The sequence below is a fragment of the Hibiscus syriacus genome, unplaced genomic scaffold (genome assembly GCF_006381635.1).
Source record: "Hibiscus syriacus cultivar Baekdansim isolate YM2019G1 unplaced genomic scaffold, ASM638163v2 tig00002840_pilon, whole genome shotgun sequence".
NCBI classification, from domain to species: Eukaryota; Viridiplantae; Streptophyta; class Magnoliopsida; order Malvales; family Malvaceae; genus Hibiscus; species Hibiscus syriacus.
In genome coordinates this window covers 6194951-6207875 of record NW_024061947.1, presented here as the reverse complement: position 1 = coordinate 6207875, position 12925 = coordinate 6194951, and the positions used below count along the sequence as shown (strand labels likewise).

At 31.6% G+C, this 12925-nt stretch overlaps 1 protein-coding gene across 1 annotated transcript; it reads right to left on the bottom strand.

The window, feature by feature from the left end:
* Positions 1 to 9190: 9190 nt before the first annotated feature.
* Positions 9191 to 10592, bottom strand: LOC120155742 (transcription factor bHLH106-like). The gene is made up of 2 exons (XM_039167225.1): positions 10239 to 10592; positions 9191 to 9868 (listed from the first exon to the last, which is right to left on the bottom strand). The coding sequence occupies exons 1-2, from the start codon at positions 10494 to 10496 to the stop codon at positions 9443 to 9445; spliced, it is 684 nt and encodes a 227-aa protein (XP_039023156.1). The 5' UTR covers positions 10497 to 10592; the 3' UTR covers positions 9191 to 9442.
* Positions 10593 to 12925: the final 2333 nt, after the last annotated feature.

Sequence of the window (12925 nt, the reverse complement as noted above, 5' to 3'; positions counted from 1 at the left end):
GGGTTGGGTGACCTGAAATCGAAGTTATGGATTAAGAATAATCCAACATAAACAGGATAGTTTCCTTTTCGAAATAATTTCAACTTGCTGGGTGTGACTGTGGTACACAAATGGTGGCGAAAAAGGGGTCCCTACACGACGATGGCGACAATGGAAAAAGTTTGACGAAAATATTTGGGAATTTCGAAATTGCATAATTCTTTTTAATAAATTTGTAGTGATCTGATAGTATCTATCCAAATTCTTTCTTAATTATTAAGAACATATATGTCACGTACACACAATTGTTCAAACTCAAAATTTCTAAGAAGAATAATATTCTTTTTTACCACTAAAACCATATATTGATTTCAAATTTCGTAATCTTATAAAACTTATATATAAGGAGACATTAGCCGTGGTTAGATGTAATTAGGGGCCAACCCCATTTATGATTTGAAGTAAATTGGTTTCCATTTCAGTTAGGTCTGCAACCTACCCCCAATTAATAACACCATTGATGTAAATCTCATGGGGACCATTGTAACTTAGCTGTGTCAATTGGATGTTTCCCTAATTTTGTCCCAAGGGGAGATAGTTGCCTTGCCGTTGCATCCATACAATTAGTGATTGTGGCAACACAATGTTCACATTATGCCATGGCCCTGCACTTGCTTAATGGAAAATGACATGTCCTTGTGATAAGGTTGTTGACACCTATTTTTCTCACATTATTTTTATATTAATAATGTCAAGACTTGTCCTTTCATCTTCTCTTTTTATTTATTTTACTTAATTTATGCTACAACCATTTTATTTATTTATTTTTCACTTGTAGCACATAACTTGACTTATTATTGATCCATCAAAACGTCACATACCTTATACTTTAGGTTTAACTTGTGTGATTATGGTAAAAAGAAATTTTTCTCTCCTTAATGAATTTAAATTCTAATAACTGAGTGGTAGAGAATATAATGGATGAAATTAAGTCTTAGAACCTCTCAATTTTTTTAGCTTAATTATTTTTAAGTCCTAATAGTTTTATGAATCAATGAAATCAATGCTTCACTCCAATTTTTTGGTTAAATTATTCTTTAAGCCCTAATTAATTTTGAAATTATGAATTTAAGCGCTATCCTCTACTTTTATAGTTTTTTTAATTCAAAATTTCTGGTTAAATTACTTGCTAAGGTTCATATTTTTTATTTTAAATTAAATTGGATTTTAAGTCTTCATTATTATTATTTTTCATAATGAACGTATTTCTTAGATTCTTTGTTATCGGAAAAAGAATTGTCCAAAATTTAAACTTAAGATGCAATGTTAATAAGGATTTAAGCGTTGCAAGCTATTTTTAATGAAGAGGTTAAGATTTGAAGTTCCTTTTATTTCTTTTTCACCATAAAGTTTGCTTGCATATATTTAAAAGCAGAAAGAAAAAAAGAAGAATTGTTTCCATATAAAGAAGTGGAGTCAATAACTGAATTGAAAAGCAGAAATACTTTGGAGTCAATAACTGAATTAAAATGGCTAAATTACTTTTTTATCACTTAACCTTCTTTTTTCTCATATTTGGATCATTAAAGTTTAATTTTTTTAATTTAATCACTTAAATTTTGATTACTCATATTTTGGTTACTCTACCGTTAAATAATTAATGACATTATGACATAACATATGACTTCATTTTAGGTTCCTAAAAAAACTAAATTTAGATCGAAATGGTGTCGTTTTAGATCCCTATGAAAAAACCAAAATTTGTCTTTTTCCTCTCATTCTCCCTTCTTTTCTTCTTTCTTTCATTCTCATCATCTCTTTTTCTCTCTCCTTTTCTTCCTCAACCTGAACCAAGCTCAAATTTCAACCACTATGTCGACCATTTTTCTTACCACCACTGTCGTTAAAGGCTGATGTGCCCCGAAATTTCTCGTCAAATTCGTCTTGTCCTTTTAAACATGAATATGGTGTCTGTTTAACCGAAAAACACCTCGATGTTCACAAATTTTTTGTTCAAAAATCTCAATCTACCAACAATGATGTAGTTTGACTCATCTTTTATTCTTCTACAAGTATTTCAATTTAGTTTTTAATAGAAACTCCACAAAAATCTAAAAAGTTCTCCTTAACTATCGACATTCTCCTTCATCAATCTCGACATTCGACTATCAAGTTACCATAATTTTGAGATATATTGTTCTTCTCACTGGCGTCGACCTTTTCACCGTTGGTATTTTCCATCTGAATAGTATAACTTTTGTGGGCAAAAATATGATTTATGGTTGAAAATGGTTATGGATTTTAGGGTTTGATTTTGATTTAAGGTTTAATATTTGATTAAGATTTGGGGTTTAAAGTTTAGTTGATGTTTATGAATTCAAATAAAATAGAGGTTGAAGTTAGACTTGAAGATTAAAATAGTCCAGTTTGAAAATTTTGGATCTAACAGTAGTCGACAACAAAGATTAACCCAATGACCAATCTAAAAATTAATAAAAATACCAAATCAACACACAATTAGATAGATAAATGATTGACTGATTAAAGCAATAGCAATTTGAAAGTTTAGTGATTAAAATAAAAAATTAAACTTAAATGATCAAAATATGAGTGAGAAAAAGTTGAGTGATGATTTGTGTCGTTTACCCATAAACTTAAAGGGAGGGGTTTCTTGTACATTTTGCCATCAAAATCAGTAACTCAATAATTGACGAGGCCAAGGGGGAATGTGGCATATCTATAATAATGCGTAAAAGTGGGACCATTAAATAAATATGCCACTAAATAATCACATATAAACATTCACATGGGGAGAACCATATCATCATTAGCTGCACATTAAATTAATAAAGGTACATAAAGGTTTTTTTTTTAGTTTGAAAAAAAAATAAGGCTTAGTTTGGTTTTTGAAAATGTTTTACGTTTAATTTTTATTTTAAACCTTGTTTTTAGTATTTATAAATTAAAAAATATGTTTGACAAATAGAGAAAAACTTTTATTTTTAATAATAAAAATATATTTAATTATTTATTTTCATGTAAAATAAATAATATAAATTTACAAAAAAAAGCATTCACACGTGTAGATTTGAACCAATATCACTGATTTAAAATCATACATCTATTTTTTATTTTTAATAGAATCAATTAATATTATTAAAAAGTGAAAATATATCAGATTACAATAAGGGTGTACAACTATTATTGTAAACTAGATACACAATTTGCACATTGCCCTATAACATCGAAAATAATCAATTTATATCATATAAGGATTATACATGAAAAATGTTAAAAACTCAACCAAAAGACTCAAACAAAAAAAATATATGAACAAATTTGAGAACATCGGTGAACGAACCACAACAGTAAATTAAATTATTAAAAGATCACCAAAAACCACAAATCAAAGCCAAACGTCGTGAGAAACTATCAACAAACGTAAAATCGCGTATCCAAATTCAATTTGAGGGACCATAGTAGATGTGATCAACAAGATTACAAGCATCATCTTGATCGATTGTAGCGTCGTCAAATCTCACTGTGAAAAAACTTAAATAAAATAACAATCAAACGACCGAGAAAGAAAAACAAAAAACATGCCATAAATGCATAAAAATGTTTCACAAAATTATAATTATTCTTATTAAAAAAATTAAAAATAAACAAAGAGAAAAGAGAACTGACGAACGACAACTATCATCAAAATTAGTTGTTGTCCCTTTTTTCCCATATGTATGGGATAAGAGGAGGTAAGATAGTAGGTTGTCCCCAACACCAGATTGAGAGCAATTTCCGTAGAAGACCTTCGAATTATGAAATGCCCTCCGTGGGGATCGACCCACGACCTCAAGATTAAGAACCTTGTGCTCTACCAACTGAGCCGGATTAAATCATATATCTATATATTGACTTAAATTAGAATCAATTCATTAAAATAAATTATCTATGTTTTCAACTTTTCAGTTTCATAGAATGTTTTTAGTGAAAATAATAACAATATATTTTATTGCTTTCTTAATTTAACTTTTTTCTTATTATTTTTTAGAATTTATTTTAATATTTTCAATCAAACACCTTTTTTCAATGATTTCTAGTCTCTAAAAGAATGAAAACGAAAACAAACCTTGTTCCTTAAACCAAATGTTCTTAAATACTTTTTCTCCCTTCTGTCAAAAGGCTTTTTATGTAAAAAATATAATAAGTTTCAACTAATAAAAATTATTTATTTTATTTTTCTAAATTTTTAATTAAAAATATTTACTCATATTTTTTTTAAAATTTTCATTTGAATATAGATTGATTATATAAATATAATAAAGTTAATGATTTTTTTAATTTTCATTATGTAGCATCATATCTGATATGGAAAGAAAGATTCATGATATAATTTTTGAGAGGATTAATGTAAAATTAAGTGTCAAAACTATATTTAAAGTTAACTTTAGGTGACTAAAGAATTTTTACATTAAGGAAAATTTCCTTAAACACCAAAAATTAACTTTAATTATATTTTAGACACCTATTTTTACATTAAGTTTTTTCAAATAATATCAATTTTGTCATTATTATTATGTATGATGGTGAATTGCTAGCAATTGGGCAGGTTAGAAAAAATGGAATATATGGAACGGAATTCAGAGTTTGGGCAATTACTTTTAAAAGAGTATTTAGTAAATTTTTTTAAAATTTATAGTATCATTTAGAAATTTTCCAATAACTAAAAAGGAAACGTGGTGTTTTCCAAACCACGAGTGCCTTTCGTTTTACTGTTTGTTTTTCCGCTGACATAGGAATTAAATACCTAATGCTATATCGGTATCTTTAGATATTTATGTAATTCTGATGTACAAGACTTTGAAATAAAATAACAACATACAAAATTTGTCTCACTTAGAAGCCTTGTTAGCGTTAGACACATAGTTCAAATAAATGCATCTCTCATTCACTCAACCAGGAATTAACCACAAATAAGTAGAGAGTTCCACCGGAGGTTCCATAAATTCAAAACCATTAATGGGAGCTCCGCTGCTTAAAGCAGTCAGTCGATCAGCTGTAGGTTTTTGATCTCGATGAATATGAATTTTATCCTCCAATATCGATCTTGAAGTCTCGAGATATCAATTAACAAGGCTCTTCCTGCTAACGCTTCCGAATCCTTGTTACAAATTTTGAAACCTCAAGGTCATCTGTTTCTACCAATTTGCCGAAAATCGAACCTCCAAACATGCAATAGGATGTCATGAATAGCCCAAAGCTCGGCCGTGAGAACTGAGCACCTCCTCGGGAGTAAAACCGAAGATCCATTCACTCGCAACGTTACGCAGCAGTCCACCAGCAGCGGCCACGCTGCCATTTGATCTCACAACTCCATCCGAGTTAGCCTTGATCCACCCAGCAGAGGGACGCAGCCGCATCAAAGGATTAGCATCCGATTTGTAAATAATTAGCTCTGCTGCAGGCACATTCGCTGCCGCAAATTCTTCAGTCAACCGCTTACACTTCGAAACAAAATCCTCCCTTTGCACGTAATCAGGCTCAAACAACAAACTACGTCTGTGCTTCCAAAGTTGCCAGCAGATCTCAGCAAAGTAACTCGATTAACGAGCCCTTATCAATCTCAACCATTGGATTTAATGGATAGAGACATTAATTGCTATTTGGAATCTCTATCAAGCAATTGGTACATATATGTGCTTTGCCACAAAGTTTAGACAATGAAATTTACAGACACGATACTTGTGGAGTTTAGGCATGTACTTTGGACAAAATTCTTTTGTTGAGAATTTCAAACAACTCAGTTATTGGAGTCACAATCATACATTGTATCTAAATTTCATCATGCAATAATGATACAACACAACCGAATGGTGCTCAAAGGATTCTATAAGTTAAGGGTACTGAGCATGGATGAATCGAGGGAATAATAGATGAAAGCGGTTATTTCCCTCAAAATTTTCAAATTATCTTATATTTTAGATTTTTTGTTGTTGTAGTTTTTATTGATTGTTCCTTCTCGCCCCACTAAAATTTTATAAATTCACCCCATTACTATAAAATCATGTATCCGTTTCTGGTACAGACGTTGCTCTAATTCATACCAGCTTTCATTCATTCCAGTTTTGATTTTGATTTAATTAATCCAAGCATAGACTCAATGTTGAGAGAAAAATTCAACTATTGGGCTCGATTATCAAATATTCAAAGCAAGGAATCCATGAATCTCAGTCAAAGTGGACATATTTCTGTTCAATGTTGCTTACACGGAATGAGTTGCAATAATTATAAGCAGGGAAGGGAAGGAGTATTCAACATGTATGAGGAGTCAACTTATTCTCTCATACTGAGTATAAAACGTCCACTTATCTAAACAACAACTTTTATTGAGAGTTGTCTTTCATCTATTCACTAAACAAAACAAAATAGATCGCATGAAGTCACAAATTAATATCGAATTCAGAACTAAACTCCTTGGTGACATTTACTAATATTTACGGATTTGACTAATTTTAATTCATACATAAAATTGATTAAATTTAAATTATGAAACCAATAAATGTAGCAGTCCATACCAGAATCAGCTATAAAATCTTGCTGTTATAGTATACTTGTTTTGGAATAAACGACTCCTTGATAGAGGAAGTGGATAAGTGATGACAGAAAATTCATCTTATACGAAGATAGCATTAATCTTTATCATAATCACTATTCATTGCTTAACCACAAGGGGGGATTAAGGATTTTCTCATTCTTCATTAAATAAAGATAGATCCAACTTGGCATGATTTGTTACTAAAGTCTCAAGCTTGAACTTGGTAGGTTTTGGTTGAGTTGATGACCAGGTTTGGGATGTACCAATTTTTTGGAATAAATCATATTATAAATAAAAAATATAAAGAAAATATTTGTATCATAAAAAAATTGAAAATTTTAGAGTAGACGACCGTCCTGTCAATCCGTTGGTCCATCCCTACTTGTCTAGACAGTTTCATGATGTTTTTCATTCTCTCTTTTAAGGTACTGTTTGCTCTAAATTGGTCTTAGCACGTAGAAGCATTAGCTTGGTGCAAGACTCAGTTCCGAAATGTCTTTTGCCATTGGATTATGGGGCTTGAATACCCATTTATAAGTTTTTCATGCAAAGCATTTGAAGAATGTTCCTTCTCTTTGATATAATTTAAGTTCTTCCAAACAAAATTTATTCTATAAAGAAACTCGTTCATCCTTTTGGATTCAGAGACTCTATCCACCTACTGCCTCACCTTTGGTTGGTGAGCCCCCAGAGGACTCCATTGCTATCTTGGTGTCAAATCGAAACTCAGGCAGGCTTTTCTGCATGCCACTAACATTCTTCTTGAAGCTCCTGATTCAACATCAGCATTGCCAATTTGCCTGCCTCCTGGACTTCTGGGGCATTGATGATGTCTTTTGAGGAGTACATTATGCATTCTCTCGAACAATACAGGTTTACCGGATGGGGCTTATTGTCCAAAAATTTCTTGAATGAACAATTGAGATATCATTTTTCCCCCTGTTGATGAAATCTTTCTTCTTGTTCACATATTTATTCTTAATTCTATTTATGGTTTGTGTTAATTTAAATTTTCTATTTGAGAAACTGATATTGGAAGTAAAATAGAAAAATGATGAAATTACGAAATGAAAGAGTCATGGGAAGCATGAGTGCAAAGAGCAGATAAAGCGGTTTAGAAGGCGCAAAAGAGCGCACGCTGCAGAGCAAGGCGGTGGGAGGAGAGCACGTCCACCTGACACAGTGGGCCACTCCCTCTCTCGAAATGTGTAAGCAAACACAAACGCACCTTTTTCCATCCATCATTCCCTTCCCTTTCTTTTCAGCTCCAAACCTAATCCTCATTTCTTATTAAACTATGTATCACTCAATAAATCTTATTTTACATGGTTTAATATAAAAATAAGTGGTAAAATTGTATAGTTTTTTTTATCTAAATTATTTTTAGTTTAATTTAGGTGTCTAACATTATAAATGTTATCATTTTTAGTGTATCGATCGTAATAGCCGTTAGAAAATCCTATTAAGTACATGCTACTTATTTCGGTAATTTTAAAGATTTTTTTTTTTTTTAAAATATTATATTTAAAAAAATTCCTCTCATCCTAGAATATGAAACGAATCAGCATGTTAACCTCCATCCCAGTCGTCAATTTTTCAACGAAAAATAATGAGTTTGAAACATATGAGAATAATCGACTATTTTATAATTTTTAATAGTTAAAATACTCAACAAAACAACATCTTATAGTCAGAAGATTACTTATAACTTCTAATAATTAGAAAACTCAATAAAATAAAACTCTATAGTCGGAACCATATGTGTATTTGATCCTATATTTCTTTATCATAGAGTATTATGTAGTTCCCTTTTGTAAGAAATTTATAAAATTGAGGAACCAAAACTGAAAAATCAAATTATTGAGTTGCATGCAAAGAGATCGTCCTTGATTCCTGTGAGAATGTTTGTCGCCAATGCTTTTTGTTGGTTAATACCCGGAGCTGAAAACGAATCCATGAATGATAGCTGTCCAAAACATACCATAATTCTAAGCATCAAATCAGAGTCTGTAAGTAAAAAAATCCTTCAAAATCTTTCCGCTTTCCAAACTCAGTGATGAAATGCCAGAAGACCCAAACCCTCAACACGTAAAAACGATGATTTTATATATATTACTATCATTTGCAGAATTCATATGCTATATTTTTTATGCAGAGCATGGGAACTCACAGAAACAACTGTATTTTGCAGCTAAAAGACACCAATTACGTACATATGTCTTCATTCAGATTTCAGAACTCCGATAAGATCATAGAATTTGATCCTCCTTCCACTTTTTCCCTCCATGTCTCACATTTTGTTGTTGACGTGTCCATGGGAGTAGAGGAAAATGTAATATGTAGGGTTTTAAATAAGATGAGAAAAACTGTAAATTATTTGAATTTTTTATTTTTTAATTAAATTATTAATAATGTTAACACTTATATGCGGTATAAGATTTTGATGTACTCTAATTTGAATTAAGCTTGAGTTTGAGTTCAATCGAGTTAAGTCTGATAATATTTTAAGTTCAAATTTTTTTGAGTTTGATTTTCAATTGAGTTAAATTTTTTTGAGCTTGAGCTTAAATTTTAATTTTTGATTTTAAATTCAAGTTAAACTTAAAAATTTTAAGGTTCAACCAAGAAATATCGGATTTTCAATTTGCTTTGTTCCCTTTTTATTGGGTTTCATTCGAAATACAAGTTAAACAGCATCCACCCTAGAATTACAATCCATGTCTTTTTAGAATACAATAACTAGCTCACTCGGTGCAGTCACCCCACTCCCCCCCCCCCCCAACAAAAGAAAAGAAAAAAAAACAGCAAAGTTGAAGATGAAAAATTTCCCAAAAAAAAAAAGAAGATGAAAATTTTAAATCAGCGACTACATCAGGGGACCATTACATTGTGATCATATGCCCGTCTCCTTTTAGGCCGATCGATTGAGTCGGAACGTTCGAGCAAAGATTTCAATGCGTTTTGCAACAAATGAACTGATTCAATGCCGTGATCTTTGTCCGCCGCCACAACCAGAACGTTGCGGATTCTTCCTCCAAAGGTCGCCATCTCGGCTCTCAGAGTCTTCAAATGGAGAGAGTTTAAAACCTGAATCAGCTCCGGAAAAAGATCCGACCTGTCCTCACAGCACAATGAAGCCTTGAAAATTGATGTTCCATCACTTGAATAATCGCACGACAGAACCCTGATCTCATCGGTTTCGGATGGTAAGTTCTCCACTTCAGTTACCTCAACCGCTTGTTGTTTCAGTTCTCGCAAGCGTTGGACCACCTTTGCTAGAAGCGAAGCTTTGTCTGTCTGATATAACTCCATTAAATGAAAGAAAAAGAAAACTCTAATTCTAGAAAGCATATTTACTTCCCCAAACGATGTCGACAAAAAAGTAACGAAATGTATTTTATCTGTAAAACTGCAACAGGAAGAAGCTGCTGTTTCGAAAGCTTCAAAAGGCTGTTATAAAGTTATAGATCCCCAGATTTTAGAATCTAGAGACTTTATCCAGGAAACTTTGACGGAAAAAGAGAGTGATTTTCGCTGTAAAAAAACAGCCAACAACTATGACATATATCCAACTTCAAAGTTCAAAACTTTACCGTCTTCTTTTAACTAAAGGAATTAGCATCAATGATCGGAACATTTAAAATAATGGAACATCAAAAGAGAATACCTTAGAGTTACAAGGGAGAAGACTCCTAAGCCTGTTGAGATGAGAGTTAATCCTTTCTCTCCTTCTTCTCTCAGCTTCTTTGTGATTCTTCAAAGCAGCAAGAGCTCTATCCTGCGGCGTCGTTTCGCTGATGCAGGAATTTGAAAAGCTTTGCATAATTTGAAAGTCGTAGCTGGAAGAAGAAAAGCCATAGGAGGATCCATGTCCGACACCGTTTTGAGCCAGAAAACGGTAGAGCTCCGAATTCTCCGGTTGCATGTTTTCCTTTTTCTTCTTTTTGAGTGGAGAGAAGAAAGACCAAGCTAGTAAGTTGGAAGTGTTTTTGAGTGCGTTCGGTCGTTTTTGTCTTTATGGTTTTTAATAATATCTCCAACAAAAAAGTTGTGGTATAAAGTTTCCCGGCTTCCTTGCTCATGTAGAGCATTGGAAAAAAAATAATTTTCTTGTATAAGACTTTTATCGTATTATTTTTTTTTTGATATAAGATCATTATTATAGTATTAAGTAAAGACGCACGTAATTTTAGAGTCTTTAATTAAAGATTTCATGTAATCTTGGAATTTTTTAATTTTTCTAAAATATAAAAAGTTTAGTAATCTTGGTAGTCTTCAACTCAAGAATCTATGTAATATTAGAGTCTTCTAAAGGTATTGTAATAATTACACTAGTGTTAGAAATAATACTCGATATAGACTATTTTGAGATTTTTTTAAAAAGATATTATTTTAATCATTATCTCAAGTTTTCCATTTCTTAATATTTTATTTGAAAGAATATTATAAAGTGGAATTAACTTCTCACGAGTAGGGGTGTAAACAGGCAAAGTCGAGTTTGAATAATGCTGAGTTCGACTCGATTTGAAAACTCTGAAATGAAGTTCGAATCGATTCGAAAACTCGTGAGCTTAAAATTTTTAAGCTCGACTCGAGCTCGAAATCCTGAACTGAAGCTCGTGAGCAACTCGAAAAGGCTCAAAATGAGTAAAAAAAATTCTTAAACTTAACTCGATTGAAACTTCAAACACGAACCTGAACGTTAAATACATGAAAATCTTATTGTATTTTTAAAAAAATCAATACATAAATGTTAATATTATTAATAATTTATTTAAAAAAAATAAAATCTTAATATATTATGTTTTCGAGCTGCTCACGAGCTTTTCGAGTTAAATATCAAATAGCTCGTTTCGACTTGTTAAGAACTAGAGTCAAGCTCGAGTCGAATTCATTCGATCTGAGTATTTATTAAGTCTTAATTAATTCAATCTCGAGTAACTCACGATATGTTTCTTCTCATTTACAGTCTTACCCACGAGTTCTCAAATTTCTAGGCATTTATAATGTTTTTCTTGAAAAAATATATTGCCGCTTTATAGTTATGGGTTGTTCATGATATACTGATACACGCTTAGAGATTGGGATATAAAAAAGTCAAATTGAAACGGACAGTGCTGAAGTGTGTCGTATTAATTTTTAGGAGTCTCTGTCGGTGGAAGAAAATTGTAGGGTAAACTATGAGTTTAGTACATAAATTATCAGTTTTAATCAATTTTAGTACATACACTTTTAATCTTTTTAAAATTATATCTAATGTTTAGTTTTTGTTTCATTTTAGTACCTCGCCATTAAAAACTTAATGTGTTTAGTACTTAATCTATCGATTTTGGTCCGTTTTAGTACCTAAACTTTCAATTTGTTTCAAAACTTAATATTTTAACAGGGTACTAAAATGAAATAAATACTAAATGTTATGAGTGGCAACAGGGGGTGAGGACGATTTTGCATTACCCATTCCGTCCCCAACATTTGCTGGTACGGTTTTGGGGAATCTCCATTATATGTTTCAGAGATTTTTTTGTCTCCATCCCTTACGGATCCCTGCGGGTTTCGGCAAAAAGTAAACTAACATTTTTTTAAATCGATGCAACACCTAAATCTTGTAAGATATGTAAGATTGCCTCAAATTGATTTATATCTATAATAAGAAAGTTTCAAACATCAATATTCATCTAACACTGAATGTATATGTGCAATCTTAACCATTTTAATATCAACAAATCAATGTATATTAAATGAGAAAAGATCTAAACTTCAATTTTAGTTCCTTTAAGATGTAACAGTGGAAAAATGTAATCTCACATATATTTTTTGGGGTCCTATAGTTATTTTTGTAAAATATCGAGGATTCCTACGATTATTTTTCGGGGATCTCCACGATTATTCACACAGGTACGGTTCGGTTATCCCCACGGTTCGGATATAACAATCCTCTTCCCCATCCCTAATTAAGCTTCGGGGATAAAACTTCCCCATCCAATCCCCTTGGGTGAAGATTTCGGTTATTCCCCATCCCTGTCGGTTAAGATCCCCACAGTTTTCAGTTTTTCCCCACCCGATTGCCACCCCTAAATGTTTGGTATCATTTTGAAAATATTAAAAGTTTAAGTACTAAAACATATTTAATATGTTAGTTTAGATATTAAATGTGTAGTTTACCAAAAATTGTGTTGCGTGTATCGAAATCATTTTTTCAGCATAAATTAATTGTTGTTAGTGGTTATAGAAATGTTTTTTATTTTTAGATGTTTCAGGTTTGAGTATAACATTTGAAAGAATGTTTGAATGTTCATTATCAAAACTTAATTTTTGAATGTTTGTTATTTTTAGATGTTTCCGGTATCGATGATG